The sequence below is a fragment of the Acinonyx jubatus genome, chromosome A3 (genome assembly GCF_027475565.1).
Source record: "Acinonyx jubatus isolate Ajub_Pintada_27869175 chromosome A3, VMU_Ajub_asm_v1.0, whole genome shotgun sequence".
NCBI lineage: Eukaryota > Metazoa > Chordata > Mammalia > Carnivora > Felidae > Acinonyx > Acinonyx jubatus.
The window spans coordinates 116,387,724-116,414,604 of record NC_069388.1 but is presented as its reverse complement, the minus strand read 5'-3'; the positions used below and the strand labels follow the sequence as shown (position 1 = coordinate 116,414,604).

Genomic DNA, 26,881 nt, shown 5'->3' with positions numbered 1-26,881 from the left:
GATTGGAGAGAAAAACTCAGAAGGGATTCACCTGGAGACCCCCATGCAGGGCTCTTCTGTTCTATTCTGGGAAGCTTGTATGTTTCCTTTTAAGAATGGAAAAGGAACCTACATAGAGTGCTAAACTAAGGTGAGAGAGGACATTGCTGGCTGCACTTTCCTTCTCTCCCTCCTGAGGCACCCACTTAGGAATTGACCAGAGAGTCTTCCCCAGGGAGTGGAAGATCTGGTGCAGGAGGGGAGGAGGGGAATAGCCCATGAGCGGCCATGGGATGTGCCCTTCCCAGGGTGGCCACCAGGGCCTCTATACTGGTGACTAGTGCAGAGGGTCAGCTCTGACACAAGGGGACCTGTTCTATGAGTGAGCTTCTCCAGGCCCAGTGGGAGCTGCTTCCTGGGGCTTCAGGATGCTGTAGCCAGAGAGCAGGTGAGGGAGGCTGGAGCAGAGAGAGGGCAGGGAGTGGGGACTGAAGGAGAGAGGCACAGGTCTGGCCACCCTGGGCCTATTCTTCCTGGGCATTCTCCCCGCCCACTTTCTCTCACTAGACGTAGCAACAGGGCCCACTTCGTAGGACCATTCGTGATCACCTCAGACTCTGCCCCACTGCCCAGCACCCCTTGTAAGGTATTGATCTAGTGGTGATGGGATGGCTCTGGTGCTCAGATCAGGGACTGAGAGGTCCTGGGCACTCCCAGAGTTGGGGATAAAGAGTCCTTCAAGTACAAAGGAAACTTCCTACATGCAGTTCTCCACAGGGGTGGGGGAATTTGCCCTGAAGAGGGTGAGGGCTCTTCCCATCTAGCCTTGATTCTGAGATTCCCTCCAGAGCCTTCTGGTCTGGTCGCCTCTGCTGCTTATCATAGCGTGGGCCGCAGGGGGGCGCTGCTCTCCCTCTGATGGTCTGGCTAAAGGCGGCCGGGATGGGCTCCCAGCTCACTGAAGTTCCTGAAAAGACGGCAGGGTCACCAGAGGGAGGAAGATACCAATTTATCACCCAGTGCTTCCTCCCGGCCCGAGACAAGCAGTTCCCCCGGTCCGCTGGGTCGTCAGGCCTTCCCCTTGGACAGAGAGGTGCAGCCCCACCCCGCCCTGAGGGCCCCACTGTGAGCCCCACAGTGAGGGGGCGGGGCCTGCCCATGTGCCCGGATGTTCCCACGCCCCCTCCCCACATCCACACACCCCCATTCTGGCTTCTCCTTCTGACTGCTGGGTCTCCTATCTCTCTCGAACGCTCTGACAATGGCACTTCCAGCATCCCGGCCTGTCCCTCTCTCCCCCCTGTCCACCCCATGTTTTTCTGGTCCCTGTCTGCCTCACAGGCGGCCGTCTCCCCCTCCCATCCCCTGGTTAACCAGCTGTGTAAAGTGCTGCCAGGGCTGGACTGACGGATGGGCCCTTCCCCAGCCCTGCTCTTGCTCGTGCCTCCCCGGCAAGCCCTTTCTCCTCACCTCTCCCTCCACCACATATTTTATCATCAGGGAAGGACACCAAGAGGAAAGGACGTTCTGGATAAGCAAGTGGAGGTGTGTTGGGCAGATAATGGGGGGATGCGGGCAGCTCTTGCAGATAAGGGTTTCCAAGACTCCCTGGAGAGTGCTGTATGAATGAGGGAGAATGCCCCTGATCCTTCTGTCCTTCCATGACCCTGACTGAGCAAAGCCTGAAGCTGGGAAATGGATGGAAAGGGAGGGTGGTGCGTAAAAGGGCTGGGGATTTAGAGCAGCCAGAACGGAATTTGCATCTCAACCCCGACAGTTATTAGCTTCAGGACCCCGGGCAGGTACACCTCAGTTTCTCCATCGGTAAAGTGGAGGTAAAGCGGTCTATGGTGCCTTGCACCAGTGTAAGCTCAGTAAATGGTGCTATTAGGGTGCTGGGCCACCCTGTTCCCCTGAAATCTCTCTCACCCCTGCATCCTGGATTCCATCCAAGAACACCTATTCCTACATGCCCTTTATATACCGGGAACCTTCACATCCACACTACCATGTAATTCCTCTTTTTATAATTACAAAAGCAGGAACACAGAGAGGTTAGCTGGACCAGTGTATTAATAGAAGCTGAGGCAGAACCAAGAAGCCTGAGTCCAGAGCCCCAGGATCTGCCATGCTGGTGGCAGCAGGTTGCTGAAAAAGAAACTGAGCAAAGGTTTGCTGAGAAACTCCACTGGGCAAGAGCTTCAAAGAGGCCTGAGTGGGAGTGAGAACCCTGGTTCTGCTCCTGCCCCTGTCACTTGCTGGGTGACCTTGAGGAAGTTCTTTTCCCTCTCCAAGCCTCAGCTTCCACTTCCTCATCTCGCCAGGGTGTGGGGCAGAGGTGGGCCACATCCTTTGTGAAATCTCATTCCACCCTGAACACTGTGTTCCCTCCCCTACAAAGGAACCCAGCATTGTGATATATAGTGGGGCTGAGCTCAAGGCTGGTCACAGGGTGAAAATCTAGTCCTCATTTTCCCCACCCTTCATTTCCTCACTCTTCCCCACCCCCATCATGTAGCTTGGGGCCTGTAACCAATGAGACGTAAAATGAGAAAGTATCAGGAACTAGCAAAGCATGGAGAGCAGCTGGGGCATCCTCGAGTGTGATGGACTGCCAGCCCTTCACCTCAGCCCAGCCTCCCGTGCCTGACTGACGCAGGCCAGCAGGCCAGCCGATACTCACCCAGCCTGGGCTGGGGGTGGGGGGGGCGGGGAGGGAAGGTGGAGATCAGAGTGGGGAGGCCTATTTTCAATGAGTCCAAAAGCCTCACCTTAAAAAAAAGCAATGAAATGTGTATGTATTGCCATGGAGAGATACATCCAGCACGTATGTTTGAGTCATAAAAGCAGGTTATGTGATCTCACCCATAAAGTGATCCCATCTATGTTATTACATAGAACTGTTGGTTCATACATAAAAATATGGGCAGAGAGACTCCAAACTGAATAGCAGTTACCTCTGGGAGTAATATAATAGGGGAAACATTCACTTTCTACTTTATACACTTTTCCTTTGTTGGACTCTTAAAGCAATCATATATTGCTCTTATAATAAAAGAAAGATCGTTTTATAATAAAGATATTTCCATTACGCAGAGGAAAGCCTTGAAGAAATATGCACGGGCTAATGAAAATGCTGTTTCTTTGCTTCAGGCTGGAATTGTATTAACCTAGGGTCGCAAGGTGTGAACTGCTGACCCAATGCACTAGATCTAAAATCGAAGCACAAAGAGTTTGATTTTTAAAAGAGAAAATCCACAATCCCTTAAGTTTAAGGGAGGCCTTAATAGTAATAATAATCCTTTAAGTTTGGTTTCTAAGACTAAATCTGTCCAAATATATGATACTTAGGGGCGCCCGTGTGGCTTGGTTGGTTATCTGACATTTGGTTTTGGCTCAAGTCATGACCTCACGGTTCTGGGATCGAGCCCCACGACAGACCAGACTCCATGCTGTAGAGCCTGCTTGGAATTCTCCATCTCTCTCTCTCTCCCTCTGCCCCTCTCCCCCACCCATGCTCTCTCTCTAAAATAAAACAACAACAACAATAATAATATGTATGTGATTCTTAAAGGCAAAGGGAGGATAATTGTAAAAGAGGTGCTTGGTGGGGCACCTGGGTGGCTCCGTCGGTTGAGCGTCTGACTTCAGCTCAGGTTATGATCTTGCAGTTCCTCAGTTCGAGCCCTGGATTGGGCTCTCTGCTGTCAGCCTGTCAGCGCATAGCCCGCTTCCGATCCTCTGCCCCCCTCTTTCTGCCCCCCCCACTTGTGCTCTCCCCAAAATAAATTTTTTTTTTTTTAAGAGGTGCTTGGTGTCCACAGCCCAAAACTGGTCTCAGGATGAGGGCCTCTCCCCCTGACACCTTATACAGCTCAGGAACTAGGCCCACAGCAGCATGTGGTCCAACCACTCTCCCAGGAAGGGACAAAGCTTCTCTATGACCAGCCTGAGGCCATGGTGCCTGCGGGAGTCTTTAGGAACGAGTCTCCAAGATCCCTTGGCTCCCTGCCTCCCAACTTTCTCCTGCAACCAAGCCCATGGTGTGTGGGGCCTCTCCCTGAGCCAGCGACCCAGGCTGTGAAGTCAGGGAAGGTAATAAAAGGACTGGAGGGTTTTAGCCTACATGGGAATGGATATTGGAGGGTAGAGAGGGTGGAGGGGCTGGGTAGGAGGTGGGAGGGCTGTGGAAGGAAGGTCACTGTGGCTTCATGATTCCTTTAACCCCTCCTGAGGAGTCAGTACAAGGGCTGAGAGATGCAGTTAGACACAAGTTTATTGGTGGAGCTGCAGCGGAGTCCTCCCTCTCTCTGGGATAGCCGAGGGCACAGCACCAACAGAGGGATGGACAGACAGACCCCCAAAAGGACACATGGATGGTGCAGACTCAGAGAGACTATAGCACAGCCACATAGGCACAGAGACACACAGGCCACAGCACCAAGAAACACACACACACGGAGACAAAACCACAGGGCTAGAACACACGGACAAAGTGCGGGGTTTGGGGCTCCTGCATAGACAGAGCGAGGGCCACGTGGGGAGGGGGCCCCTGCTGACCTCCCCCAGGCATAGGCACACCAACAGCACACAGACAGGCAGATGCCCCCAGCCAGCCAGCCAGCCAGCCTGCCACACAGACAAATGAACTGCATGGAGAGGACGCTTGTGCTCCCCAGACCATAGAGTGGGGACTGAGGGCCTTCTACACACCCCCACCAGTTGATTCCCATTCAGCCTGACTCCTGCCTGCCCCCCACACCCACTTTGGTCTTGCCCACTGGGGCTGGGGGCTGGGGCGCCGGCAGGTGGAAGGAGGGAGAGAGGAAGGGGTATGGGCCCAGTTCTGTCCCTTTTCGGAGAGCGGGGAGGCAGGTACTGAGAGTCCAGGGCTGAGCCAGGGCCTGGCAGTGGGGTGAGGGCAGGGCCTCGGCTCAGGCCTGGGGGGGCTCCCGGCAGCGCAGGCACTGGGCCATCTCGGGCTGGTACTGCTCAACCTGCAGGGTACAGCTGGAGAATCCAAACCGGGAGTGGAGCTGGGATGTGGCTTCAGCCAGGACAGCTTCAGGGTCGGCCGTGGAGTCTGTGGGAGAGTGATAAGAGGCAGCAGGTTCCCAGGGGAGTCGGGAATCAGGCAGGGGCCAAGATAAGGCCGGGTGAAGGGGGACCCAATGGCTTGCACAGCATTAAAGCCAGGTTTGAATGAGAAGCTTTATTTTCTTTCTGTATTGTATGAACAGCATAAAAATGCCAAAGAAAAGGTTGGGGAGACTCACCCCCTAATCAACCATGCTACCAGGCTAAAACACCAAACCATTCTTATTTTTCTATTCTCTTCTGCTCTTTGACTATTAACACGCAGCTGTATGTTTCAGCAGCCATAGTACCCGACTTTCCAAGACAATCCAGATGTTAAATATTTTCTCCCATTGTCCCTCTAGAGTTACCATCAACTATCCTACAAAGTATAATATTTTTGGCATCCAAATTGCATGTCTCTGATTGCTTCTTGCATCTGGAAGAAACTCAAAAATCCTTTGTCAGCTTGTGAGTCACCATATATATTTTTAATAGTTGAATCATAATGTAGATATAATTTTACATTCAGCTTTTTTCTCTTAGCTTTATACCATAAACATTTCTCCTAGTTGCCATACAGTGTTCATAATCATCATTTTGAATAGTTCCATGTTACCCCGTTGTCATAACTTACCTAACTGTGCCCCGTCACTAGACCTATTGGTACTAGTAATCTGTTTTTTTTTTAAGTTTATGTATTTGTTTTGAAAGAGAGAGAGAGAGAGAGAGAGAGAGAAAATGTGTGTGTGTGTGCATGAGCAGGGAGAGGGGTAGAGAGAAAGGGAGAGAGAATCCCAAGCAGGCTCCGTGTTCTCATTGTGGAGCCCCACACAGGGCTCAATCTCAAGAACTGTTAGATCATGACCTGAGCCGAAATCAAGAGTCGGACGCAGAGCCACCCAGGTACTAGTGATCTTTTAAAGGGTTGCTGATTCTCTGCACTACCTCAGAGAGGGGGAAACCTCCCCTCCAGAACAGCCTGTCCAGGGTTCCTTGTCTCCAACATGCATGTGTGTGAGAGAGATCAAGAAAGAGACAGAAACAGCAATTCAGGCTACCTCCCTAGGTTTGGAAGGGGAGTGTGGGGGGTGGGGTTGGGAGATGGGGGACTGTTTCTAGGAGGTAACTGGCTAGGGCCAGTGAGGACTCACCGATAGCCAGGTGTGCGGAGGCAACATGGTAAGTGAGTGTAAGGGACCACAGGTGCAGCTCATGAGTTGCCCGGACTCCTGGCACCGACAACAGTGTGTCCCGCACGGGCTCAAACCCCACACTTCGGGGGGAACCTGCAAACAGCACCCGCCATGCTTACTGCCAGGGCCACTCCTGCCCAAAGGCAGCCCCCCCACCAGACTCTACCTCTCCTACCCTGTACCTGCTTACCATTAACCCCCACAATTCCCCCTGTGCCTGAATCCTCCTTCTAGCAATAGGCCCCAGGACCCAGACCTTCTCCCAACATTCTCTTCAGGGAAGAGAGGTGGCTCAGAGCTGGAGGGAGATCAGAGAGGGCCCTGGGCAGGGAGAGTGGCATCTGATTTACCTTCCATAAGGACACGAAGAACATCTCGGAGGGTGGGAGCTGTGGATCCAAGGGCACAGATGGAGAAGAGGAAGGTGCTGATGGGGTCAGCTGCCTTGTACTGAGGCTATAGAGAAAGAGATCTCTAAGCCCAGGAAGCAGGAATATTCCAGTGGAAGATCTAGGGGTGTCTTGGAAAGACAGGACCCGAGAGGCCCCTGAGAGCCCTGCTAAAGGGGAATGGACCGTGACCTGGGGAGCTGGGAGTCGGTGGGGAGGGAGGCCAAGGGTCCTGGGAAGGAGGGGCCGGATGTGGAGCTGGGGAAGGAAGGCTGGGGCAGGCTTGCGTGCACAGTACCTTGAAGTAGATGAGGACAGAGGCGGCCAGTACCCCAAGGCTCTGCAGGAGGTCCCCCAGCACATGCACAAAGGCTGCCCGGACGCTGGTGTTCCCCAGGGGCAGGGGTTCCCCCGGCCCCTCCTCCAGCGGTGCATACTCCGCCCCCCTAGACCCGTGGCTGTGGGGGGGCCCGGCCTGGTGCAGCACAAAGGCCATTCTGAGGGGGAAGCAGAGCAGCTCAGCCCAGGTGGCCTGTTTCTGGCCTTCTCTGCCCTATTTCCATGGCTCTCCAACTCACCTCCCCAGGAGCCCTTTCTCCACCTATTGTCTCCCTGTTTTCCCAACCCGGGGAAAAAGACAGCATTGGATAAGAGAGACAAATCGTGCAGCCTGGGGGGAAAAATACCGTACATGGTGCAGGAGACAGGGATTCAGATCCTGACCCTGCTACTTGAACAGCTGTGTGGCCTGGGCAAGTCACCCGACCACTTCTTGGGACCTATTTCATTAACTGTACGCTAAGGGCGACACAGTCTACCTCATAGGGTGGTTGTGGGCCTTAAATGAGACAGTACTGGATGAAACCACCCCACAGAGCAGCTGGCACACAGTAGGCCCTTCATAAATGTCCGCTGACTCTGACGTCTAGGTCTCTCTCCTGTCTGTTCTCAGGCAGCCCTGGAGCAGACAGTTGAGAACCGTGTGTGCGTGTTGCATGCCTGTTGGGGAGGGGAGAGAGCCAGCTCTCCCACCCTGGAGGAGGACCCCTTGCCCTGAACCCCGCATGGTGCCTGCTCCATGCTGGAACGTACAGCAGATTGGCACAGACTGCGATGCTGGCGGTCAGCAGCATTGCACCCCCCTCGATGTGGTAGTCGCTGTGCAGCAGGCGGATGAAGGCCAGGTACAGGAGGATGCCAGTGACCATCCAGAGGGAGACCACGGAGGCCAAAGCCCCCAGAGTCTCTGCAGGGGGAGACAAGCTATCAGAGACCCGCCCGGGACCCTAGGAGGTACCTTCTGGTAAGATCAGAGGCTCACTGGGCCACGCAGGGCCTTACCTGAGCGGTGCCAGCCAAAGGTCATGGTGCGGGTGGCTGGACGGGTTGAGAGCCAAAGGGAGAAGAGGCTGCCCATCATGCTGCCCACATCCGCCAGGAGGTGGGCTGCATCCGTCATGATGGCCAGGCTGTGCGCCAAATACCCACCTGCAAGGGCAAAGCAATGGACGGTCTGGGTCCAGTTGGAAGATATCATGCTCCGTGGTAGTGTGTGTACAAGCACGGAAAGATACTGCGGGGACGTGCACCAAAATGTGAACCGTGTTTTTCCCTGGGGATGAGATTACAGGGAGTTTTTATTTCCTTCTTTTCACTCACCCACGTTTTCTAGTTTTCCTATAATGACACATTTTGATATCAAGAAAATAGGACTTTAAAAAGACTAGCTAATGCCGAGAGGCCAGCCCTGGCCCTCTGCCCCCAGACCTCGCCCTAAATACCCCTCGGTGCTATCCCTCACCCTCTCCCACTTCCTGAGCCCCGGGCACCCAACTCCCCACCCCAGCCATCCCTTCCTCTGCTTGTCTACCCAGGAATATTGTTGGGATGCTCTCTCTGGGTGGAGAGCGGCCGAGGCAGGTGTCGAGAGGATGGGGTCGGAGGAGAGGCTCTCCAACTTACCGACCACCTCCCCGGCCATGAAGACGCAGCACACAGCACAGGCCGCACACAGCTGCCTCTGCGCCTGCAGCCTCTCGGGGGTGAGGCCCGGCGGGGGCAGGGGGTCCCTGTGGCAATGGTGGAAGGGCATCTCCTCAGGTTTAGGTTCCTCAGGGAGGGGCTCCGAGGGCTCTGTGAAGAGACTGAGGCAGGCAGCACAATTCAACCTGGGGCTTGGCTACAGTTGAATCTGTTCCTCACTCCCAGGCCCTCGGTCCCCCAGACAGCCTTCATCAGCTATGGCCCCGCACTCCCTCTGTCTGTCCCCAGGCTTGCTCAAACCCGGGAGCCTTGGGGACAGAGGGCCACATGAGAGATGGGGGCTAAGCAAACAGCTCGGATCCCAGCTGCCCTTTTCCTTTCATACGCAGAGCCACAGAATCTCACAGCTGCAAAGCACCACAGAGGTAGTCTAGTCTAACATTTTATTACAGAAATTACAAGTCTGAGGCTCAGAGAGGGAGAGGACACATGGAGGCCACACAGCTAGTTCATGGTAGAGAGCCGACTCCACCATAACCAATTGATAGGCACCACAAGGCACACAAAGTCAGCAGGATCATGCTGATCTCTGGGAGCTTTTGGTGAACAAATGTGTACCTAAGTACTATGATATGTAGCAGAAGGTAGCTATCGCCATCAGAGCAGTTAAAACAAAGTGCTATTAGCGCTCAGAGGATAGAGGGGTAGGAGTCCAAGAGAAACCAGGGAAACAACTGAAGGAGGCACCAAGAGAAGGGCCTTGAAGGATGGGGAAGGTGTTGATAGAGACAGGGTGAACATGCCAAGCAGAGGCAATATGACCAGGTGGTGTCAAAGTGTGAGGCCAGACGAAGCACGTGATCCTGGTCTGAGTGCCTCTCTCCCAGACCCATCTCCTCGTGCCTCCACTCCAGATCCTTCACCGTCTCTATCTAGACATGCAGCTGAAATGTGGCCATTTAAGAGAGGAGTGGAGGGCCGCCTGGGTGGCTCAGGCGGTTGAGTGTCTGACTTCAGCTCAGGTCATGATCTCACAGTTTGTGAGTTCGAGGCTGTCAGTGTGGAGCCCGCTTTGGATCCCCTCTCCCCCTTTCTCTGCCCCTCCCCTACTCACACTCTCTTTCTCAAAAATAAACAAACATAGAAAGAAAGAAAGAAAGAAAGAAAGAAAGAAAGAAAGAAAGAAAGAAAGAAAGAAAGAGAGAGAGGAGGTGGAATGTTGGGACCCAAAAAGTCTGAGGATCCAGGCACAGAGAACTAGTGGCCGGATTCCACACTGAGGTTGTCATGGGGAGGACGAAGGACAGACTGCTGTGGATGGGGAGGCAGTGGTAGGAGGGGTGGATCTGGAGTCTGCTACATGTTAGCTGGACCTCAGTCTGACCATAAATGCCCAGTGGAGGCCGCCTTAACTGTACTGTGCCATAAGCCTCCCTTGATAAGTGAATGGGGCTGGGTCCTCACCTGGGATGCCAGAGCTTGAGCTCAGGCTGAGTTTTAGGCTCATTCTGGCCCAATTCTCAACCCTAGTACTACCCAACCTGGACCCCAACAAGGCCAGAACCTTCCACAGAACAAAGAACCTAACTGGAAAACACAGTCCTAGAAATACTCATGGAGGTGTGACAAAAATACCCATGAGTGAAAATGAAGGCTCCAGATAGAAATGTGATCACAGCAGTAAAGTGAGGAGGGATGCCTGGGGCCTTCTGGCTAGGGAGAGCTCTGCCAAGTGGGTGAACTGAGGTGTGAGGGAGGTGGGGGGGACATTTGGTGCTTGTAGGGAAAACTCAAGTGCTGGCAGGTAGATTCGTTTCTCGGAATTTTCTTCCAAGACTTAGAATCTTGGTGTGTATGATTCTGGGTGTGTTTCCAGAGGAGACAAGGAGGTGAGGGTGGCTTTGAAATCCATCCTCATTCTTCAATGAGGTAGACACATAGTTGGGTGCCCAGGACTCAGGTGGCCAGGCAGTGCACACATAGCGAAGCCCAGTCTAGTGGGGGAGATAGATGTGTCACAAATGACTTACTAGGCAAGGAGGGGTTTGGGCCAGGGGGATTTATGAACAAAGGACTTCGGAGCACCAGGCAGGGAATGATGGACTGTAATGGGGGTGAGGAGAACGTCACAGAGGGAGAGATGTCTAACACGAGACCTAGGTGAAGAAGGGGCTCCGGACACATGGAATCCCAATGACAAGATAAGTGGCTGGGAGTTTTAAGCGTCAGGAGCCAGGGCAAGGGCTGAGGAGGAAAGTGAGGGCTCAAAGGAACATCAAGGGAGATATACTGATTGATTTCATATATCCTTCCCTAGCCCTGAGATGACCTTGCTGGTGTATATTAGCCTGGGAGGGAGAGAGGAGAGGAGATGGAAGGATCCAGAATAGATCAAGCCACAGAGCCCCTCCAGAGAACTTTAGGGGAGGGGCAGGTAGGTAGGGAAGAGCCTCTTTCAGAAAATACTGCAGGATTTGGTGACTAATGGTCATATGAGAATGAAAATGAGCTGGGAGTCCAAGATGCGGGTCTGGATAGCAAGCAGAGGCTGCGTGGCTTTGGGGCAGTGGGCAAGATGCCTTTTTTGTAAGGCACAGAGTAGCTAGTCATCAAGGTAGCCACCCATCAACAGGCTGCTCCCTTTTGTTATGCATGAATTGGGGACTAAAGAAGCCTCATTGTTGGGGTGCCTGGCTGGCTCTCTCGTTAGAGCATGCGACTCTTAATCTCAGGGTCATGAGTTCAAGCCCCACATTAGGCGTGGAGCCTACTTAAAAAAAAATACATTAAAAAAAAAAAGAAGCTTCATTGTTGGTGTGGGTGTTGCGGGGGGGGTTGTCTACATGCTGTTTAGAGAGTAGGAAAGGCAAGGCAGTTTTCTCTTGCTGGCCCTCTGAAACCCCCAACAAACAACAAATAATAATGGGGTAGAGGGGAGGGTCAGAGGGGGCGGGTGTGGGCAGGGGACAAAGGCCTGAAGCAGAATCAGAAGGACAGGTGAAGAGACACCAGTGCCTGGGCTGGAGCCCCCACAGCTGCCCACGTCTGCAGGCCCCTGCAGGAAGGAGTCAGACGGGAAGTCTGTCCTCCCTTCTGTTCATCCACTCCCCCACCCACTCAGGTTTATGGCCCCCACCCAGGGAAAGAGCGAGAAACACACAGAGGCATCACATCAGAGACAAAGGGAAAGGTGCTCGGAGGGAAACAGAACGATTATGAGAAATGAAGAAAGAGGAAAAGCCGGAGAGCCTGTCAAATTTCCGAGACAAACGGACGGTCAGCCAACAGACAAAATGGCCAGTGGAGGTGGCCAGGATGGGCCTGGCGCGGCCGCTCTGAGGGACAAGGCGGACAGAGCCGGCGGGCGCCCGGCGCGGGAGGCCGGCGGGACGCGGAGGAGGTTCTCCGGCCGCCCCCGGCCCGCTGTCCCGGCCGCTCCGCGCGCCTCATTTCACACCTCGCCGCCCCCGGCCCCGTCTGTGCGGAGCCGGGAATACCCCCTGCCGCCCAGACCGCACCTGCTCCTTCCCTGCCACCCCCTCGCTTCCCGGCGGCCGCCGCCCCCCAGGGGCCGGGAAGAACCGCCGTGGAGCCCGGGCCCATGGCCCGGGTGCGCACAGCTGGCCATGGCTGGAGGGGGCGCCCCGAGGCGCACGGAGGGAAGGGACAGGGGCCTGCAGCGGGGGCTCCGAAGCCTGGGAGGCGAGGTGCTCCCACTGCCAGGGCCCTGGAGCAATGCAGACATCGGGGCACCTGGCGCGGATTCCAGCCCGACGGAGGAGCAGTTACTCGCGGAGAAGTCAGATGCGGCGAGGGCGGCAGAGAGGTCCGGAGGCTTAGGGGACCGGCCGGGGAGCCGTTTTGCGGGACCGAGAAAAAGAAGGTGGCCGGGAGGAGGCAAAGCAGGCTGCTGGGAGGGTCGGGGGGTGCTGGCTAGGTAGCCGGAGAGGACAGAGCCGGGCGCCGAGAAGCTGAGGGAGTTGCGGTGCGCCCGGGCGGCCAGCCGGGGCCGCGCCGAGAAAGAGACAAACGAAATGGACGGATGGCATGAGGGTGGCGCCCCCGGGCCGAGGGCCGGCCCAGGTCTGTCCTACCTCTTCAAGCGCAGGCCGCCACCGGCGCCGCCGCGGTCCCGGGGGCTCACCAGGCGAGTGGTCTCCGAGCCCCCTGTGGCAGGAGAGGGCTCCATGTCACCGCGGCCCCGACCGTCTAGGCCCCACTGAAGAAGCGAGAGGCGGGGCCGGCTCTGCACCAAGTCCGAGCGTCCAGCCGACCCCCGGACTCCCCGCAGGGCCGCGGGGCCACCACAGTGGAGGGAACTGCAGCGGCTGTGGCGCTGGGAGTCCGAACTGCAGATCCCGCGGCCTTTGGAGCCCCGCCCCGCGTGGGGCGAGCTCCCCAAGCCCCGCCTCCAGGCTCCCGGGCCTCTCCCCCAAGCCTAAGCCTCACCCCCCGGAGCCCCGCCCCATTGCCAAGGCCCCATTTCCCGGCGCCAGAGCCAGGTGGGGGCGACGCGAGCCCTCTGCGCCCCCGCAGGGTTCTAGAGAACGCCTTATCTCTATAGCCCCACCCCCTGGGTAAACTAGCCCCGCCCCCACCCAAGCTCCGCCTGCCGGCTCCGAGCGGTGTTCCACAAGCCTAGGCACCTCCAGAACAACCGTCTTCTAAGGAACATCCCCCCTTGCAAGCCTGCACGCGGTCGTCGCTCAGCCCCCCACACGGAGGTAGAAACAGGTGTGGGTCCATTATTACCCAGCTCGAGAGAACCAGAAAGTGTGGGGTGAGCAGTGACACATCCGGGAGAACTCCAGGGACTGCGGCCAGAAACCCCTCTGTGGAGGATGTGGGGTCGGAATTTGTAAGCAAAATCTGCTGCCAAGCACTGTACCGCTCATTATCATTTATTTTTATAGAGACATTGGGTGACAAGCTTCCTGCTCTCCTCCAATCCATTACTATCCCTATTTTTCGGATGAGTAAACTGAGTTGCCGAGGAAGAAGCATCTAAGGTCATGCAGCTGGTGAATAAAAGGCTGGGACTGGAGCCCCCTCCTCTTTCCCTCTCCAGTTCTGGGCGCTGCGCTGGCGACTGAAGAGAGCGCGCGTCGCAGTCTTGTCACTCAGGCTGGGGCAACCGGAGGAGGAAGGAGCCATGCCACCTCTCTGGTCACAAGCCACTGTTCTTGGAGGGAAGCTGCAGCTTGTCAGCAGGTGATTCTTTACCTCTGAATCCCTAGCACCTGGCTGGGCATTACCTCATTTTGCCTCATTTTAACGGAAGCCCCAGGGGAAGGAGTGACTTACAGCAAAGTGGGTGGCCAAGCCTGGAGTCAAACCTTCAAACGTTCAGTGCTCTCTGCCCCTCACACCTGCGGCCACTGTAGGATGAAATGGGGGTGGGGATTGCAGTGTGCCCTCCAAGCTGTGACACTCTGTGAAGAGTCTGGAGGAGGAGGGAGAAAAGTGAGCTTGGAAGGGGAAGCGTGGAGGGTGGGAGTGGTTGGTGAGTCCGGCAGAGAAACCCATTAATCAATGGGCACCCTTCATGAAGAACACACTGGGGGGGTCCGTCATGTAGGGTTCTGGGAATAGACACCTAGCCCCGTTATTATCCCAAACATTGCGACCGCGTGTACACCCCCAAATAAACCATCAAACAAACATCAGGAGCACGTGCCAAGATAGAGTGGTTGGAAGAGATGGGGTTAACCCGGGAGAGCTTCGCGGAGGAGGTGAGGCTTGAACGGATTAGGCAAGCTGGGCGGCGGGCTGGCTGTTCGGGCGGGGGAGAGTGAGGCCCTTGCCAAGGTTTGCGGGCGGCGTGCGCTAAGGGAGCGTAGTGCTCCGGGGAACGGTGCGGAACGTTAGAATCAAAGGGTCTGCACTAGCCCTCAGCGCCGCGTCTCCACCCACGCCGCGCCGAGGGCCAGAGCATCCTCCCCCAGACTCCCCACGGAAGGCCCAGGCCAAAGCCCACGAGTGAGGGTGGGGGTCCTTTCTCCCTCCAACCTCCCCTAGAGGAGTGGGGCCTCAGCTCTTTCCTAAGGTCGTGGGGGTGCAAACTGAGATAGCAAGAGGGGAAGCCACCAGCCAAGGTCATCTTGTAGGTCCTTGTTAGAGCGGGGTGGAACTCAAGCCCAGCCCGCCTGGGTCAGGGCTCTGGCACGTCCCTCTTGGCGCCGTCGGTTTTCAAAACTCTGAATCGGGCCTGGGGCTTCCCCATTTCTGAGACCCTCCCCCCCCCCCCCCCCCGGAAGTAGGATGCGGAGAGGCCACCGCGCACTCCAGGGCTGGGATGCTGTAGTCTCACCCGAAGCAGCCGGGGCAGGCAAGCTCGAGAATGGGGAGAAACAGCGGACCCCTGGGCGGGGAAGGGGCTTCTTCTAGCCGCGCCTCAGCAGATGACGACAACAGGGGACCTAACAACAATGGCTTCCTCTGGGGGATTTCCCTTCCTGGGCAGCCCACAGTGCGCAGACAGCAGTCCCGGGTTCCCGAGAGGGGGCGCAGACGCCGGCACACGCCCGCCCCGCCACGGGGCAGGGAGCGAGCAGGAAGCGGGGAAAGAAGCGTGGGAGCAGGTGGATTACAGGGCTGCCCTCTGCCGCGCGGCTCCCTAGGTGTTGGGCCTTGGAACGTGCCGCCTCCAGAAACCGAGGGCACCAGCGGGGAGAATACCAACAGTTGCCTGTGCTTGGAAATTTATGCAAGAAAAGCCTGGCAGCGAAAGAGACTGCTTGCACCTGTTTCTCAAAGAGCCACCAAGTGGCCCTATGAAAATCTTTGCAAAGGGTCCTCTTGAATGCCAGGTCTGAGAAAGGCATTCTACACCTGGTTAGGAGCTACGAAAATTATGCAGGAGTTAGAAGGGCAGCTTAGGGCTGGCCGTAAGGAACTGAAATCTTGTAAGAACTATTCATTCAACATTTACTGAACACTTATTTCTTGCCATGTACTTTGTTAGGATAACTGAGGAGTCCTGGTGAACAAGATAGGTGCATTTCCTCCCCCTCCTGGCTTTAACGTGATTGCAAGAGATTTCTATTCTGCAGTCTTTGGTTACTGATTTACCCACATGTTCTTAATGTCTGTCCTGTCCTGCCTCAGGTATCAATTTTCTCTAAGGAGATTCCTTAGGCCACTTTGAGTCCCAAAGGGCTGAAGGAGACAGGAACCCCTGGAACTTCCCAGGAGGATAGGTCAGTGGTAGAGCAGAGGGTGGGAGAACGGGTCAGAAGGTGGCTTCAGGGAACCCAGCCTGGACCAGTTCATACTGAGAGAGAAAGAGAGCAAAGTCCAGCCCTGAAGCCAGGATTTAGGCTGGGCTTGAGATCTCAGACGAGATTTGGAATCCAAGAACGCAGGCAAGGGGTTAATTAACACTTGAAAGGTCCAAGCCAGGCTGAAAGGTATGGGCAGAGGTAAAGAGGGCATCCAAATTCTGCTCAAGTGTTACCTCCAGGAAGCCTTTCGGGCTTCCCCACCAGGCTGAGTTATGTGCTGTTTTCTGGTGCTCTCAAGGGCTGCCGTGCTTCTGTGCTGGCAGCACTCAGCACATTGAAACAAAATGATTTGCTCCTCCGTCTCCTCACTAGAATACAAGCTCCCTAAAGGCAGGAATTATCTTTCTCATCACGGTGTCCCAAGCGCCCCCTAGTGGCTGACACACAGTCCTTGATAAAGCCATCCCAGGAAAAAGGAGCTGGTTGTTGGGAGTGGAAGAAAGCTGGAGAAAGCAGGATTTTAGTTGAAAACAGGATGAACGAGGGCTGCAGCTTAAATGTCACCTCCTCCGGGGGGACTTTCCTGACCCCCAGCCTAGGTTAGTTCTCATGTTACACATTCTCACTGCACACTTCGTTTTCTTCCTCAGCATTTATCAGACTGTAATTACATCTTTATTTGGGAATTGTTTCTTCACTTGGCTTCCAGCATACCCTAATCTGGTTTTTCTCCTATGTCACTGGCTGTTTATTTTCAGTCTCCTTTGCTTGTTCCTCATCTTCTCAACCCTTTAATGCTGGAGTGGTCCAGGACTTGGTCACCCTCTTCTCTTTCTACACTCCCATAGAGATATCTAGTCTCAAGCCTTAAAAATACTATCTAGAAACCACAGAAAGCAATGGTTGTTGAAGCTCAATGGTAGGTAGATGGGGGATCACTGTGCCATTCTTTTTTTTTTTTTTTTTTGAAATTTTCTATTTCAAAGAACTTAAAAAGGGGGCACCTGGGTGTCTCAGTTGGTTGAGCGTCAGACTTCAGCTCAGGTCATGATCTCGCCATTCCCGGGTTCAAGCCCCATGTCTGGCTCTGTGCTGACAGCTCAGGGCCTGGAGCCTGTTTTGGATTCTGTATCTCCCTCTCTGTCTCTGCCCCTCCCCTACTCGTGCTCTGTCTCTGTCTCTCTCTGTCTCTCAAAAATAAGTAAACATTAAAAAGTTTTTTAATTAAAAGACCTTAAAAAAATAAAATGGCATCTATACGATGATCCCCAGATCTCTCATTGAACTTCAAACTCAAATACCCAAATGTCAACTTGACCTTACCTCCTTAACATCTAATAGGCATCTCCAGTTTCATTGGTCTAAAACCAAATTCCTGATTGTCACCCCATCCCAAATCTTTTCTTTCAGCTGTCCTCCCATGTCTGAACATGGTGGCTCTGTCCTTTCATTTGCTTAGGCCAGAAACCTTAGAATCACCGTTGATGCCTCTATTTTCACCCCACATCCAATCTTCAGCAAATCCTGCACCCACCCTGGTCCAAACCACCATCATCTATCTTCTTGATTATTGCAGTAGCCTCTTTGGTTGTCTTCCTTTTTCCACCTTTATTGCCCTACAATCTAGTCTCAATCCAGTGACTAGGCACCTAGGCCAGATCCATCACCTCCTCACGTCACTCAGTACCAGCCAAAGGTTTTCCAATTGCCTACAAAGCCCTATAGGCCCCTTGTCTCATTTCATATTACTCCCACCTCCCTCCCCAGCCACTGTGGCGTTCACGCAGGTCCTACAATATACCAGGCATTCTTCCACCTCAGGACCTTTGCATTTCCTCATCTATATGTAATGCAATCTGTCAGATGTCTTTATGACCCACCTGAGGACCTGCTTTAGGTCTTGATTCAAATATCACCTTTACCACCTCTCTCTGCTTATCCATTTAAAAACTGCAATCTTGGGGTGCCTGAGTGGCTCAGTCGGTTAAGTGCCTGACTTCGGCTCAGGTCATGATCTCACAGTTCATAAGTTCAAGCCCCACATCAGCTCTCTGCTGTCAGTGTAAAGCCTGCTTCAGATCCTCTGCCCCCTTTCCCTTCCCCTACCTATGCTCTCTCTCTCTCAAAAATAAAATAAACATTAAAAAAAAAGATTTTATTTTTAAGTAATCTCTACACCCAACATGAGGCTCGAACCTACAACCCCAAGATCAAGAGTTGCCTGCTCCACCGACTGAGCCAGGCAGGCACCGCTGAATTATAGTATTTTAATCAGACTGCTTTCCACCTAGCCCTTAGGGATGAGCTCATTTTATGGAGGTAATAGTTTTTATTATAAATACTGAAGGAGAAGAAGTGAGACAGATAATTTCAGAGTTCTGACTGTTTAGGGAGCCCTGGCAGGGATATTTTGGATAGTGAGAGGGCATCATGAGGGTACTGCATAGGGAAACAAGGAAATGGGGTTCTAAGAGGCTGAGAAAAGGATATAGAAAGGGGATAGAATGACAATTTGCAAATCTTCCTAGAGGAAGGATCTTGAGTTTTCCCTTCTTCCCAGAAACAAAATGAAAACCAGCTTCTCTCTTTACAAAATTGGGAGGTGATCAGATGGAAAGGATGATGATGATGGTGGTGACAATGACAATGACAACACAGCACTTACCATGTGCCAAGCACTGTTCAAATTAAATATTTAGTCCTCCTAACAACCCTAAGAGGTACACACTACTATCAAAGTTGTAGAGGTGAGGTGGCTGTGCTCTGTCAGTCTGCCCTTAGGTCTGCAGTCTGGGCACAGAGGACAGGGGTATGCAGCAGCCTCTCTGGCTGGAAGCCCTCCACCTCCCACCCCGGGCTGTCTGCCCCAGGGACGACAGGAAAACAAACTGGGCCAATGATGTTTCTGGGCACTTGAAGTGAGCAAGCCTCCAACTGGAGGGAGGTAAAGAAGGACATTACCTGACATCATGAAAGGAGGTGAATGTCAACTACAACTTTGATCTCTCTCTAGACCTCAGTTTTAAAGTGAGAAGGGAGCTGGTGTGTATAAGGAGCAGTCACAGCACAGACACTTAACTTAGAAGACTTAGGTTAGGTCTGGACCTTACTGGTTGACTCTGAGCAAGTCAATCCTTCTCTCTGGGCCACACTTCCCTCAATTACAAAATGAAGGCATTAGATGGGAGTTAAGACTCGAGGTCTTTTCCAGCTCAAAAACTATACAATTCTAGAACCTAGTGGCTGGGTATGACAAATGATGATCTCTCTCTCCCACTGCATATGCTCAAGAGCATGATATTTTGGGTATAAATATGCCAATGTCTGCTGTCTGTCTGTATATGGGTATTCCAGCTATATGACTAAAACTTTAGCTGTTTGTGGGTAAATAAGGGATGGTTCTTGGTTTTCTCCAGGAGAGACCAAATGGCTGGCTCTGTGAGATAGTAAACTATAAGATCAGTGACTTAAGGGCAAATGATTCTAGAAAAGGTTTTAGTTTGAAATCATTCTTTAGCATAGTTATTTTTTGTTTTTGTTTTTTCTGTTCTTTTTACAGCAAGTCTAATTTGGTTTTGACATCAATCCTGTGGAGGCACAGGTTTTAACAGAAGAGGGAAAAGAATCTCAGAGATTAAGTGACTTGTTCAAGATCACACGGCTCACTGGAGCCAGAGCCAAAAGGTCTAAGGCTTCTGATTCTGGGATTGTGTGTTCTTCCTGGTACTGTGCTGGGTGTTAGAAGAGACCATGTGCAGAGAAAAAGAGCCACAAGGGGTCTGTTTCTAGGTGAAGGGAAAGTAAAGAGGCGAAGGATGCCAGGCTGACTTACCTGCTTTATTCCCATTTCTGCAGCCTGCTGGCTGCAGTGTCTTTTCATTCAGAGGAGAGGCTCAGAAGACTTAAAGATAATGGCTATTTCAAGAGCCAGCAAACTATGATTAGAATTAATTAGAATGTCAGAGGGCAATGATAAGAAGTAATAACATTCTGGAGCCTCTGGCAAGATCTGGAGGATATTTACTAACTCTTCTCAGAACCTAATTTGCCCTCTTTCTCCGGGCTCACTTCTACTGTGGAGCAGGGATGTGATCACAGCACCTCTCATGGTTGCTGTGAGAATCAAAAGATATTATTAGGTTAAAGTACCTCTGAAAAGACACACAACATTTGCTTATTCATTCAACCTACCGACATTCATTGAGCACCTACAATATCCCAGGAACTGTGTTAGAAACTGGAGGAAGACTAAGACAAACAAGGAGCTCAGAATCACCAATACTATCTCCCCTGCTGCCTTATTTTTCTTAACTCCTTAAGTCTCTTCTTGTCCAGGATCATATGAGGAAAAGAGGCACTGAGTCTTCCAATTCCCCAGCTAAGTGCTTCTGCCCTAGGGAATTCTTGCTATGGCTCAACCTCTAGGCCGACATTGCACCAGCAGAGGGCTCCCCCTACTGTAGCTCATCCAACAAATCATTAACTCACTTGCTGTGAACCAGGCATGGCTCTAGGTGCTGGGGAGACAACGGTGAACAAACATAAGGTCCCTGCCTTCATAGAGTTGTATTTGTTGTATTTTGTACTAGGGAAGGCAGACCTTAAACACATGAACACACAAATAAACATACATTCACAAATCATGGTGAAGGTATTATGAGGTAGGGAGAGAGAAGTGGAACTCAATTTAGAAGGCCTGAGGATGGCATGCCTGGGTGGCTCAGTCAGTTAAATGTCCGACTATTGATCTCAGCTCAGGTCTTGATCTCAAGAGTTGTGAGTTTAGGCCCAACCAGTTCTGCAATAGGCATGAAGCCTACTTTAAAAAAAAAAGGGGGGGGGGTGTCAGGGTGGCTCAGTCGGTTAAGTGTCCGACTTCAGCTCAGGTCATGATCTCACAGTCTGTGAGTTCGAGCCCCACGTCGGGCTCTGTGCTGACAGCTCGGAGCCTGGAGCCTGCTTCAGATTCTGTGTCTCCCTCTCTCTCTGCCCCTCCCCTGCTCATGCTCTGTCTCTCTCCGTCTCAAAAATAAATAAAAATATTAAAAAAAAAAAAAAAAGCCTATCTGAGGTTACATGAAGCTGAGATCCTAGAAGGATAAGAATTCAGCTAGCAAATAGCCGGAGGAGGAATCCTCCAGGCAGACTTAGGCCCTTGATGTGGGAAGGAACATGGTATCTTCAAAGAAATGACAGAAAAGCAGTGCAGCAGAGACCAGAGCAAGCACAACAGTGATGCTGAACAGTGCTTAACAGAGCTAGAGTAAGAGGTGGGGGCCAGACCACACAGGGCCTGGAAAGTAAGTGCTCTGCACTTCTGGTGCCTTCTCCTGTCTCCCCAGTGTAAAGAAACAGCCTGGGTTGGTCTGCTAGTCCTGACAACCATGATGGTGATGAAAGGCTGGAAGTTAGCTAGGGAAATGTATCATAGTACGAACCACAAAAAAAAAAAAAAAAAAAAATGTCAGCTTCAGTTCCTTTGCTTTAGGTGATTAACCTATAAACTCCTCTTACCCAGAATCTATCAACCGGGTAACTGGGTGGTTGATGCCAAAGATTTTCATCCCCACCCCATACGCTGATCACAGATCCACAGAAATAAATTTGTTAATTCACTGGTCATTGTGCCTATAGCATATGGACTCCTTAGTTGACTCGGATGGCTCACATCTCTTGGGATGGATACTGATTTACCACTTAAAACCTAGAAGAGGATGTAAATGTGCACAGAAGACCATATAAAGGGAAGAGAGTGATAAAAGACACATGAGGTATAACAGAGAAATATTATTGAAATAACAAAGCTCTTTCAATCACATGTAATGGAAGCCATTGAGTGCTCCTCTGTAAAGAACACCAAAATTAAGAAGTCGTAAATTATAAGTGGTGGAAAGACTGCCTCCTATAGGAGATCACAGGAAGTGAAGTCAGGTGGAGATTGGTGCTCTCAAGCCCTGCCTGTGGGGATGTAAATTGGTACCTGTGGTACCTTTCTGGGAAGAAAGTTGGCAACAAGGACTAAGAGTCTCAAAAAATTTTGCTTTGACCTATTAATTTCCCTTCCAGGAATCCACCTCAAAGGAGCAGGGAAGAGATTTATTTGAAGATTTATAGATAAGAATTTTAATTATAAGGTTTTTACACTAGCAAATGGCTAGGAACAACTTAAGTATCCAAGCTGGATTATATAAATACATTATGGCACATCCTCATGATATAATAGTATTTATAAATGAAGTTTTTGAAGAACAGTAGTGACTTTTGGAAATGTTCAAGCTATCGTTTTAAGGGAACGTGCAAATTAGTAATTACAATATAGTAATTGCTTTGACAGAGCAAGGTGGAAACAACTGGGGGAATGAAGGAAGGATTCCCAGGAATACCGACCTTCAAGTGGGTCTTAAAGGATGTGTAGGAGTTTCCACGTAGAAGGGAAAGAAAGGACGAAGTGGAGGCCCCTAAATTCTGCCAAAAAAGACTGGGAAGTGAATACACCTCTTGAGAAAGGATTGCAGGAGCCATGCCTCTCACACAGCCACAGCGAGCAAGCCCATCATCTTAACCGAGTCGTTAAGCTGATCAGGACTGGTGATCCCCTCCCACGGGAGAAGGGATGGCCCTGGAGGCCACGCCCACCGGAAGAACTGGGGGGTCGCGGCCCGCGGGGCTGATCCCTACGCCCAGGCTTCCTTGTGAGTGAAATAAGTCCCAGCCTCCACGCAGCCTCACCTTCCAGATTTTCCGGCGGAGCCAAAAAGCGACCCGGAAGGTTGGCGCGGCGCACAAGTGCGGTTGTCCACTGGATTCGGCGGTGTGAAGTTTCACACCCGGATGGAGGTTGTGCGAGGCCTCCCCAGCCCAGGAGGGCGACTCTGAGGTAGAAGTAGAGCGCCAGGCCGGGTGCGGAGTCCACACAGAGCCAGAGGGCTCTGGGAACCAGAGCATTACCTTCCGAGCCTGTGGCCTTGGCTGCCTCCCACCCTCTGGGGCCCTGCTCCCTGGTCCCTGTCTGGTCGGCCCCCGCAGCTACTCCTTTCGCTTGGGTCTTCATCCCTGGAGTCACCCCTGTGTTCTCCCCGCTGCTCGTGCTCCGAGGTTTGAGAGGGGAGGCTAGGGAGAAGAAGGCCTCTGGCCTAGCTGCAGCAGCATCCTCCGGCCTGGCTTTTGGGACACCTGACTTCTCAGGTGGCTCAGGCTTTGGTCTGAATTGTTTCTCTCTTGGGAATTGTGCATCTCCCCGATTCCAGACCCAGCCTGCACAACGACTGGGCTGCCGTGGTCTTTCCAACGCCGCAGTGAGCTTGGATAGGGCGTCTCTTCCGGGACTAGTCGTTCTGGACAAAATCCGCTTCTTCCCGTGGTTTGGGCCTTCCCTTGCTTACACCTCTCCACGACGCGGGGTGTGTCTGGAGGGCTGTGTCGCTGAAGGGAAAGGGCTGTGGCTGGGAAATGTGAGGAGCCGTTTCCTCTTTAAAACTTGAATTTGGATGTCCTTTCTGGTCACCTGCACTCTCCTGCTAGTCACAGAGCCCGCTCACTGTGGTCTTGCGCTTGTCCCTTTGTAGTCATTTTACTTGACTGGCCAATGAAGGCATTGGGTTTCCTGTCACTAGGAGTCTCACTTCTCCGTGGCCTCCCCTGTGGAAGTTCTCACAAATGCATCTCCTCTGACCCAGATCATGGCTCATTTGGATGAAGCGGCCCACCGGCTGTCCAAAAGTGGCACAACCCTCTATGCGGTGCTGGAGCTTAAGAAGGGCGCCTCACCCGAAGACATCAAAAAGGCCTACAGGTTTAGACTTCAGCCTCTTTCTAAGCCCTCGGATTTCCCCCCCTTAAACCCTTCTCTTTCTACCTTGCTTTCTGACCCATTTTTAAACCCTCGAGCCCTCACTTTGGGTCAGACAGGGCCATCATCCATTTCATTGTGGCGTGGGACAGAATTTAGACCTAGGTTGCCTGCCTCCATCCTTGGCACCACATCTCATGCATTCTTTCTTCATATCCAAAGGCCTGTCCCTGTCGTTCATCCTGCCCTCCCTCCCCAGCCATTCCCTAGCCATCCTCTCCCTCCTTTTGCATATTGCCTGGGTAGGAACCTGGCCTTGAAGTATCATCCAGACAAGAATCCAGGGGACGCTCAAGCAACAGAAATATTCAAAGAGATCAACACAGCCCACTCCATACTGAGTGACCCCAAGAAGCGGAAAATCTTCGACCGGCATGGCTCGTTGGGAATATATATATATGATCACTTTGGCGAAGAAGGCGTCACTTACTATTTTACACTGAATAGTTGTTGGTTCAAGGTATACAATTCTTCTAGTCCTTTAAGAATAAGGAAGGGGGCGCCTGGGTGGCTCAGTTGGTTAAGCGTCCGACTTCAGCTCAGGTCACGATCTTACAGTCTGAGTTCGAGCCCCGTGTCGGGCTCTGTGCTGACAGCTCAGAGCCTGGAGCCTGCTTCAGATTCTGTGTCTCCCTCTCTCTCTGCCCCTTCCCCACTCATGCTCTGTCTCTCTCTGTCTCAAAAATAAATAAAAACATTAAAAAAAAAAAGAATAAGGAAGGAGGGGTGACCCTCCTCTTCTTGGAGAGCTAAGCCTCCTCTCCTAGGACAAATGCTTCTGCTCTCTCTTATTTTCTGGGTGCTGGGGGGATTCAGGGAGGGGAACTGGAATGGAAATCTAGAAGAACTGCTGGGTCAAGGCCATTCTTTCCCACCTTTCAGACACTTGTCCTCCTGTATGCTCTGCTCACCTGCTGCTGTTGCTGCTGCTGTTGCTGCTTTTGCTGTGGAACACTTAAGCCACCATCTGAGGACGTTGCTAGAAGATATCAGCAGAATGTCCAGAATCAGCCTCCCAGGTCAGGTGAGGACCATAGACAGGGCCTGAGGTAAGAACTGGATTAGGAATGAAAGAATAGTTGGGAGTGAAACCGTGAACCCCTAATATGGGAGACTCAGGTCAGTATTGAGGCAAAGTGAAGAAAGAGAAGGGGATACACCCGGTTTCTGAGGGGCTTTTGCCACCGACTGACAATTTGAATGTAATATCGGCCTCTCATGACTGTTAGGCTAAGGAACTGGGAGTCGGGGGGAGTTAAGGTAAGGAATGGGTGGGAGAGTGCCTAGAAAAGGCAATAGTTGGAGACAAGCTAGAGGATGAAGTTGACTGCTTTACTCTAAAGGAAGATGACGTGCCAGATTATCCCCGCCCCAAGCAGTTAACTTTGTGTGGCTTGACTGAAGTTTACTGTAGTGCCACCTAGTGATGCTGATGAGTAACTGCAAAGTGATGCTTTTCTCACCCTGGGACTAAAAATTGTTATTAATTGTTGATATATGTGTTTTTCAAATTCCACCATAGGAAACAAAAGAAATTTTAGAAGAGAGGACAGTGATAATGAATTTCATGGCTAAAAGATTAAGAGGAATGAGGTACCTATGAAAACTGAAATGCAGCCAGAATCAAGGGATAAGAAAAGAAACATAGCCTAACTTCTGATGAGTCATTAGTAGAAAGTTTATATTTTATACTGTGGATTTCATGTGTTTATATCCTTACCCACAGAGGGCTTGCTTTAAATTCTGGATCATCATTCCTTCCTGTTAGTAAGATGCCAACTTCTTTTGCCCCCAGGTGCTGACCCAGTGAGGGTGCCTTCTGCCACCCAATCCACTGGACACACCGAAGAGAGGAGCAAGTAGCCCTGTCCTGACATTGACCCTGATTTGCCCCTCTTCTTATAAGAATCCAAACTTCAGAAGCATTGATGGCATCTATCCTAGTGACGATGCCACCTCTGTCCTTGATGGTATCACTGACCCTGGCAATACAGGGTCACCCAGCCACTCTTCTTTTTAGCTCCAGTCCCAATTTTAATCTGTTTAGAGAGCAGCCTTCCCGTCCCTACCCTTATGAGGTCTCAGGCAGTGGTGACAGACTTTTCCCCAGCATTCTTTTTCCTGTGCCTTCCTTGGGATTTGAGCCAATTTCAGCCGGTAGGGTCCCTTAGCTGCTTGCAATATCTCCACCAAGATCCTGATAACTGAGCAGGGTGGATCCTTTCCCAGAGCTACTATAGCAGCTAACCTCCTTTGTTGCACCTCTGCACCAAGAACTCTAACCATCAGCCTCATTCCTATGCCAGCACACCTTTCTGGGGCTGGTCTCACGTTCTTCTGGTACCCATGCACTTGTCGTTGTCAGCCTTATTCCATGCCACCATGACTCAACCCGGGCAAAGTATGAATGCATTTGAGATGTAGGGGTAGCTCTCCCACCTTTGGATTCTCCCTGGACTGCACCACAGCACAGCATGCCTTAGCATGGGTCCTATGAGTTAGCTGAAGCTCACATATCAGTGCCTGCTTGCCTTCATTCTTTTTACCATGTCTTGTGCAGGCTGATCCTCATATATTTTGTTCTTAAAACAAGGGCGTGAAACATGTGATAGGGAGAAGATTATACCTTTCCAGACCCTTTTACCACTCATGCCTCTTCACACTGCCTGTTTGGTATACTCTCCACACCATTTATTTTCCTGTCCACCCAAGGTCAAAGCTAGTAACTCCTCAAACCTCTCTCCTGACTGGGAGAAGGGGTAAAGAATGTCAATAAATAAAAGAGCTTTTGTCCAATCCCAGTGCATCTGTTGGGCCTAAGAAAGACTAATTGTGCCTGGGATCGAGCAAAAGGCCCGGGGAGAAAAAGACAGAGGGCCAGTGCTCGCATCTGAGACCAGCCTGCCTTGGAGAGGAGGAGGCCAGGACAACTGTAGAGTTGGGGCAGAGACTTCCCGGAGCCTTGTGATTATGATTTTGTCAGTGCTCTAAAATTTCCCTAGAGACCAATTCCCCTGGTACCCAAAATAGGTTCCTGGCACTCAGGTCCCTTCTGCTCAGCTCAGCTTCTCTCGATTTCCTAACAAATTTAAAGTCCTTGGAGTGGCTCCAGTGATGTGTTCATGGACCAAATTCCCACACTTTTTCAGAGGCACGCTCATGAGGTCGTTCCAGGCCCTGGTGCGA

The 26,881-nt window shown here is 52.0% G+C and overlaps 2 protein-coding genes across 10 annotated transcripts; one reads left to right on the top strand and one right to left on the bottom strand.

Annotated features, from left to right (window-relative positions):
• Nucleotides 1-4,237: 4,237 nt before the first annotated feature.
• SLC30A3 (solute carrier family 30 member 3) lies at nucleotides 4,238-22,479 on the bottom strand. Of its 4 annotated transcripts, XM_027033423.2 has the most exons (8): nucleotides 12,718-13,065; nucleotides 8,603-8,784; nucleotides 7,982-8,128; nucleotides 7,733-7,886; nucleotides 6,939-7,137; nucleotides 6,602-6,707; nucleotides 6,210-6,344; nucleotides 4,778-5,062 (listed from the first exon to the last, which is right to left on the bottom strand). In XM_027033423.2, the coding sequence occupies exons 1-8, from the start codon at nucleotides 12,810-12,812 to the stop codon at nucleotides 4,914-4,916; spliced, it is 1,167 nt and encodes a 388-aa protein (XP_026889224.1). In that variant the 5' UTR covers nucleotides 12,813-13,065; the 3' UTR covers nucleotides 4,778-4,913. The 4 variants fall into 4 exon arrangements, with proteins under 4 accessions (XP_053057066.1, XP_053057067.1, XP_026889223.1 ...); XM_053201091.1 differs by lacking the exons at nucleotides 7,733-7,886; nucleotides 12,718-13,065 and adding an exon at nucleotides 22,371-22,479 and having other exon boundaries at nucleotides 4,238-5,062; XM_053201092.1 differs by lacking the exons at nucleotides 7,733-7,886; nucleotides 12,718-13,065 and adding an exon at nucleotides 13,928-14,073 and having other exon boundaries at nucleotides 4,238-5,062.
• Nucleotides 22,480-22,595: 116 nt separating this feature from the next.
• On the top strand, nucleotides 22,596-26,491 carry DNAJC5G (DnaJ heat shock protein family (Hsp40) member C5 gamma). Of its 6 annotated transcripts, none has more exons than XM_053201089.1 (6): nucleotides 22,610-22,723; nucleotides 23,094-23,246; nucleotides 23,523-23,638; nucleotides 23,858-24,155; nucleotides 24,578-24,714; nucleotides 25,491-26,491. In XM_053201089.1, the coding sequence occupies exons 3-6, from the start codon at nucleotides 23,526-23,528 to the stop codon at nucleotides 25,495-25,497; spliced, it is 555 nt and encodes a 184-aa protein (XP_053057064.1). In that variant the 5' UTR covers nucleotides 22,610-22,723; nucleotides 23,094-23,246; nucleotides 23,523-23,525; the 3' UTR covers nucleotides 25,498-26,491. The 6 variants fall into 6 exon arrangements, with proteins under 6 accessions (XP_014919751.3, XP_026889226.2, XP_053057064.1 ...); XM_053201087.1 differs by having other exon boundaries at nucleotides 24,578-24,719; nucleotides 25,218-26,491; XM_015064265.3 differs by lacking the exon at nucleotides 23,094-23,246 and having other exon boundaries at nucleotides 22,596-22,723; nucleotides 23,942-24,155; nucleotides 24,578-24,719; nucleotides 25,218-26,491.
• Nucleotides 26,492-26,881: the final 390 nt, after the last annotated feature.

Bases quoted from the DNA above. Each gene is read 5' to 3' on its own strand.
- SLC30A3 (XM_027033422.2), bottom strand. From the start codon at position 12,812: ATGGAGCCCTCTCCTGCCACAGGGGGCTCGGAGACCACTCGCCTGGTG. The intron at 7,138-7,981 runs GTAAGGCCCTGC...CTTCCCCCTCAG, and splicing joins CTTTGGCTGGCACCGCTCAG to AATGGCCTTTGTGCTGCACC. The intron at 6,708-6,938 runs GTACTGTGCACG...CTTTCTCTATAG, and splicing joins CTGTCCTCATCTACTTCAAG to CCTCAGTACAAGGCAGCTGA.
- DNAJC5G (XM_027033425.2), top strand. From the start codon at position 23,526: ATGGCTCATTTGGATGAAGCGGCCCACCGGCTGTCCAAAAGTGGCACA. The intron at 23,639-23,857 runs GTTTAGACTTCA...TCATATCCAAAG, and splicing joins GACATCAAAAAGGCCTACAG to GCCTGTCCCTGTCGTTCATC. The intron at 24,156-24,577 runs GTATACAATTCT...CCCACCTTTCAG, and splicing joins TGAATAGTTGTTGGTTCAAG to ACACTTGTCCTCCTGTATGC.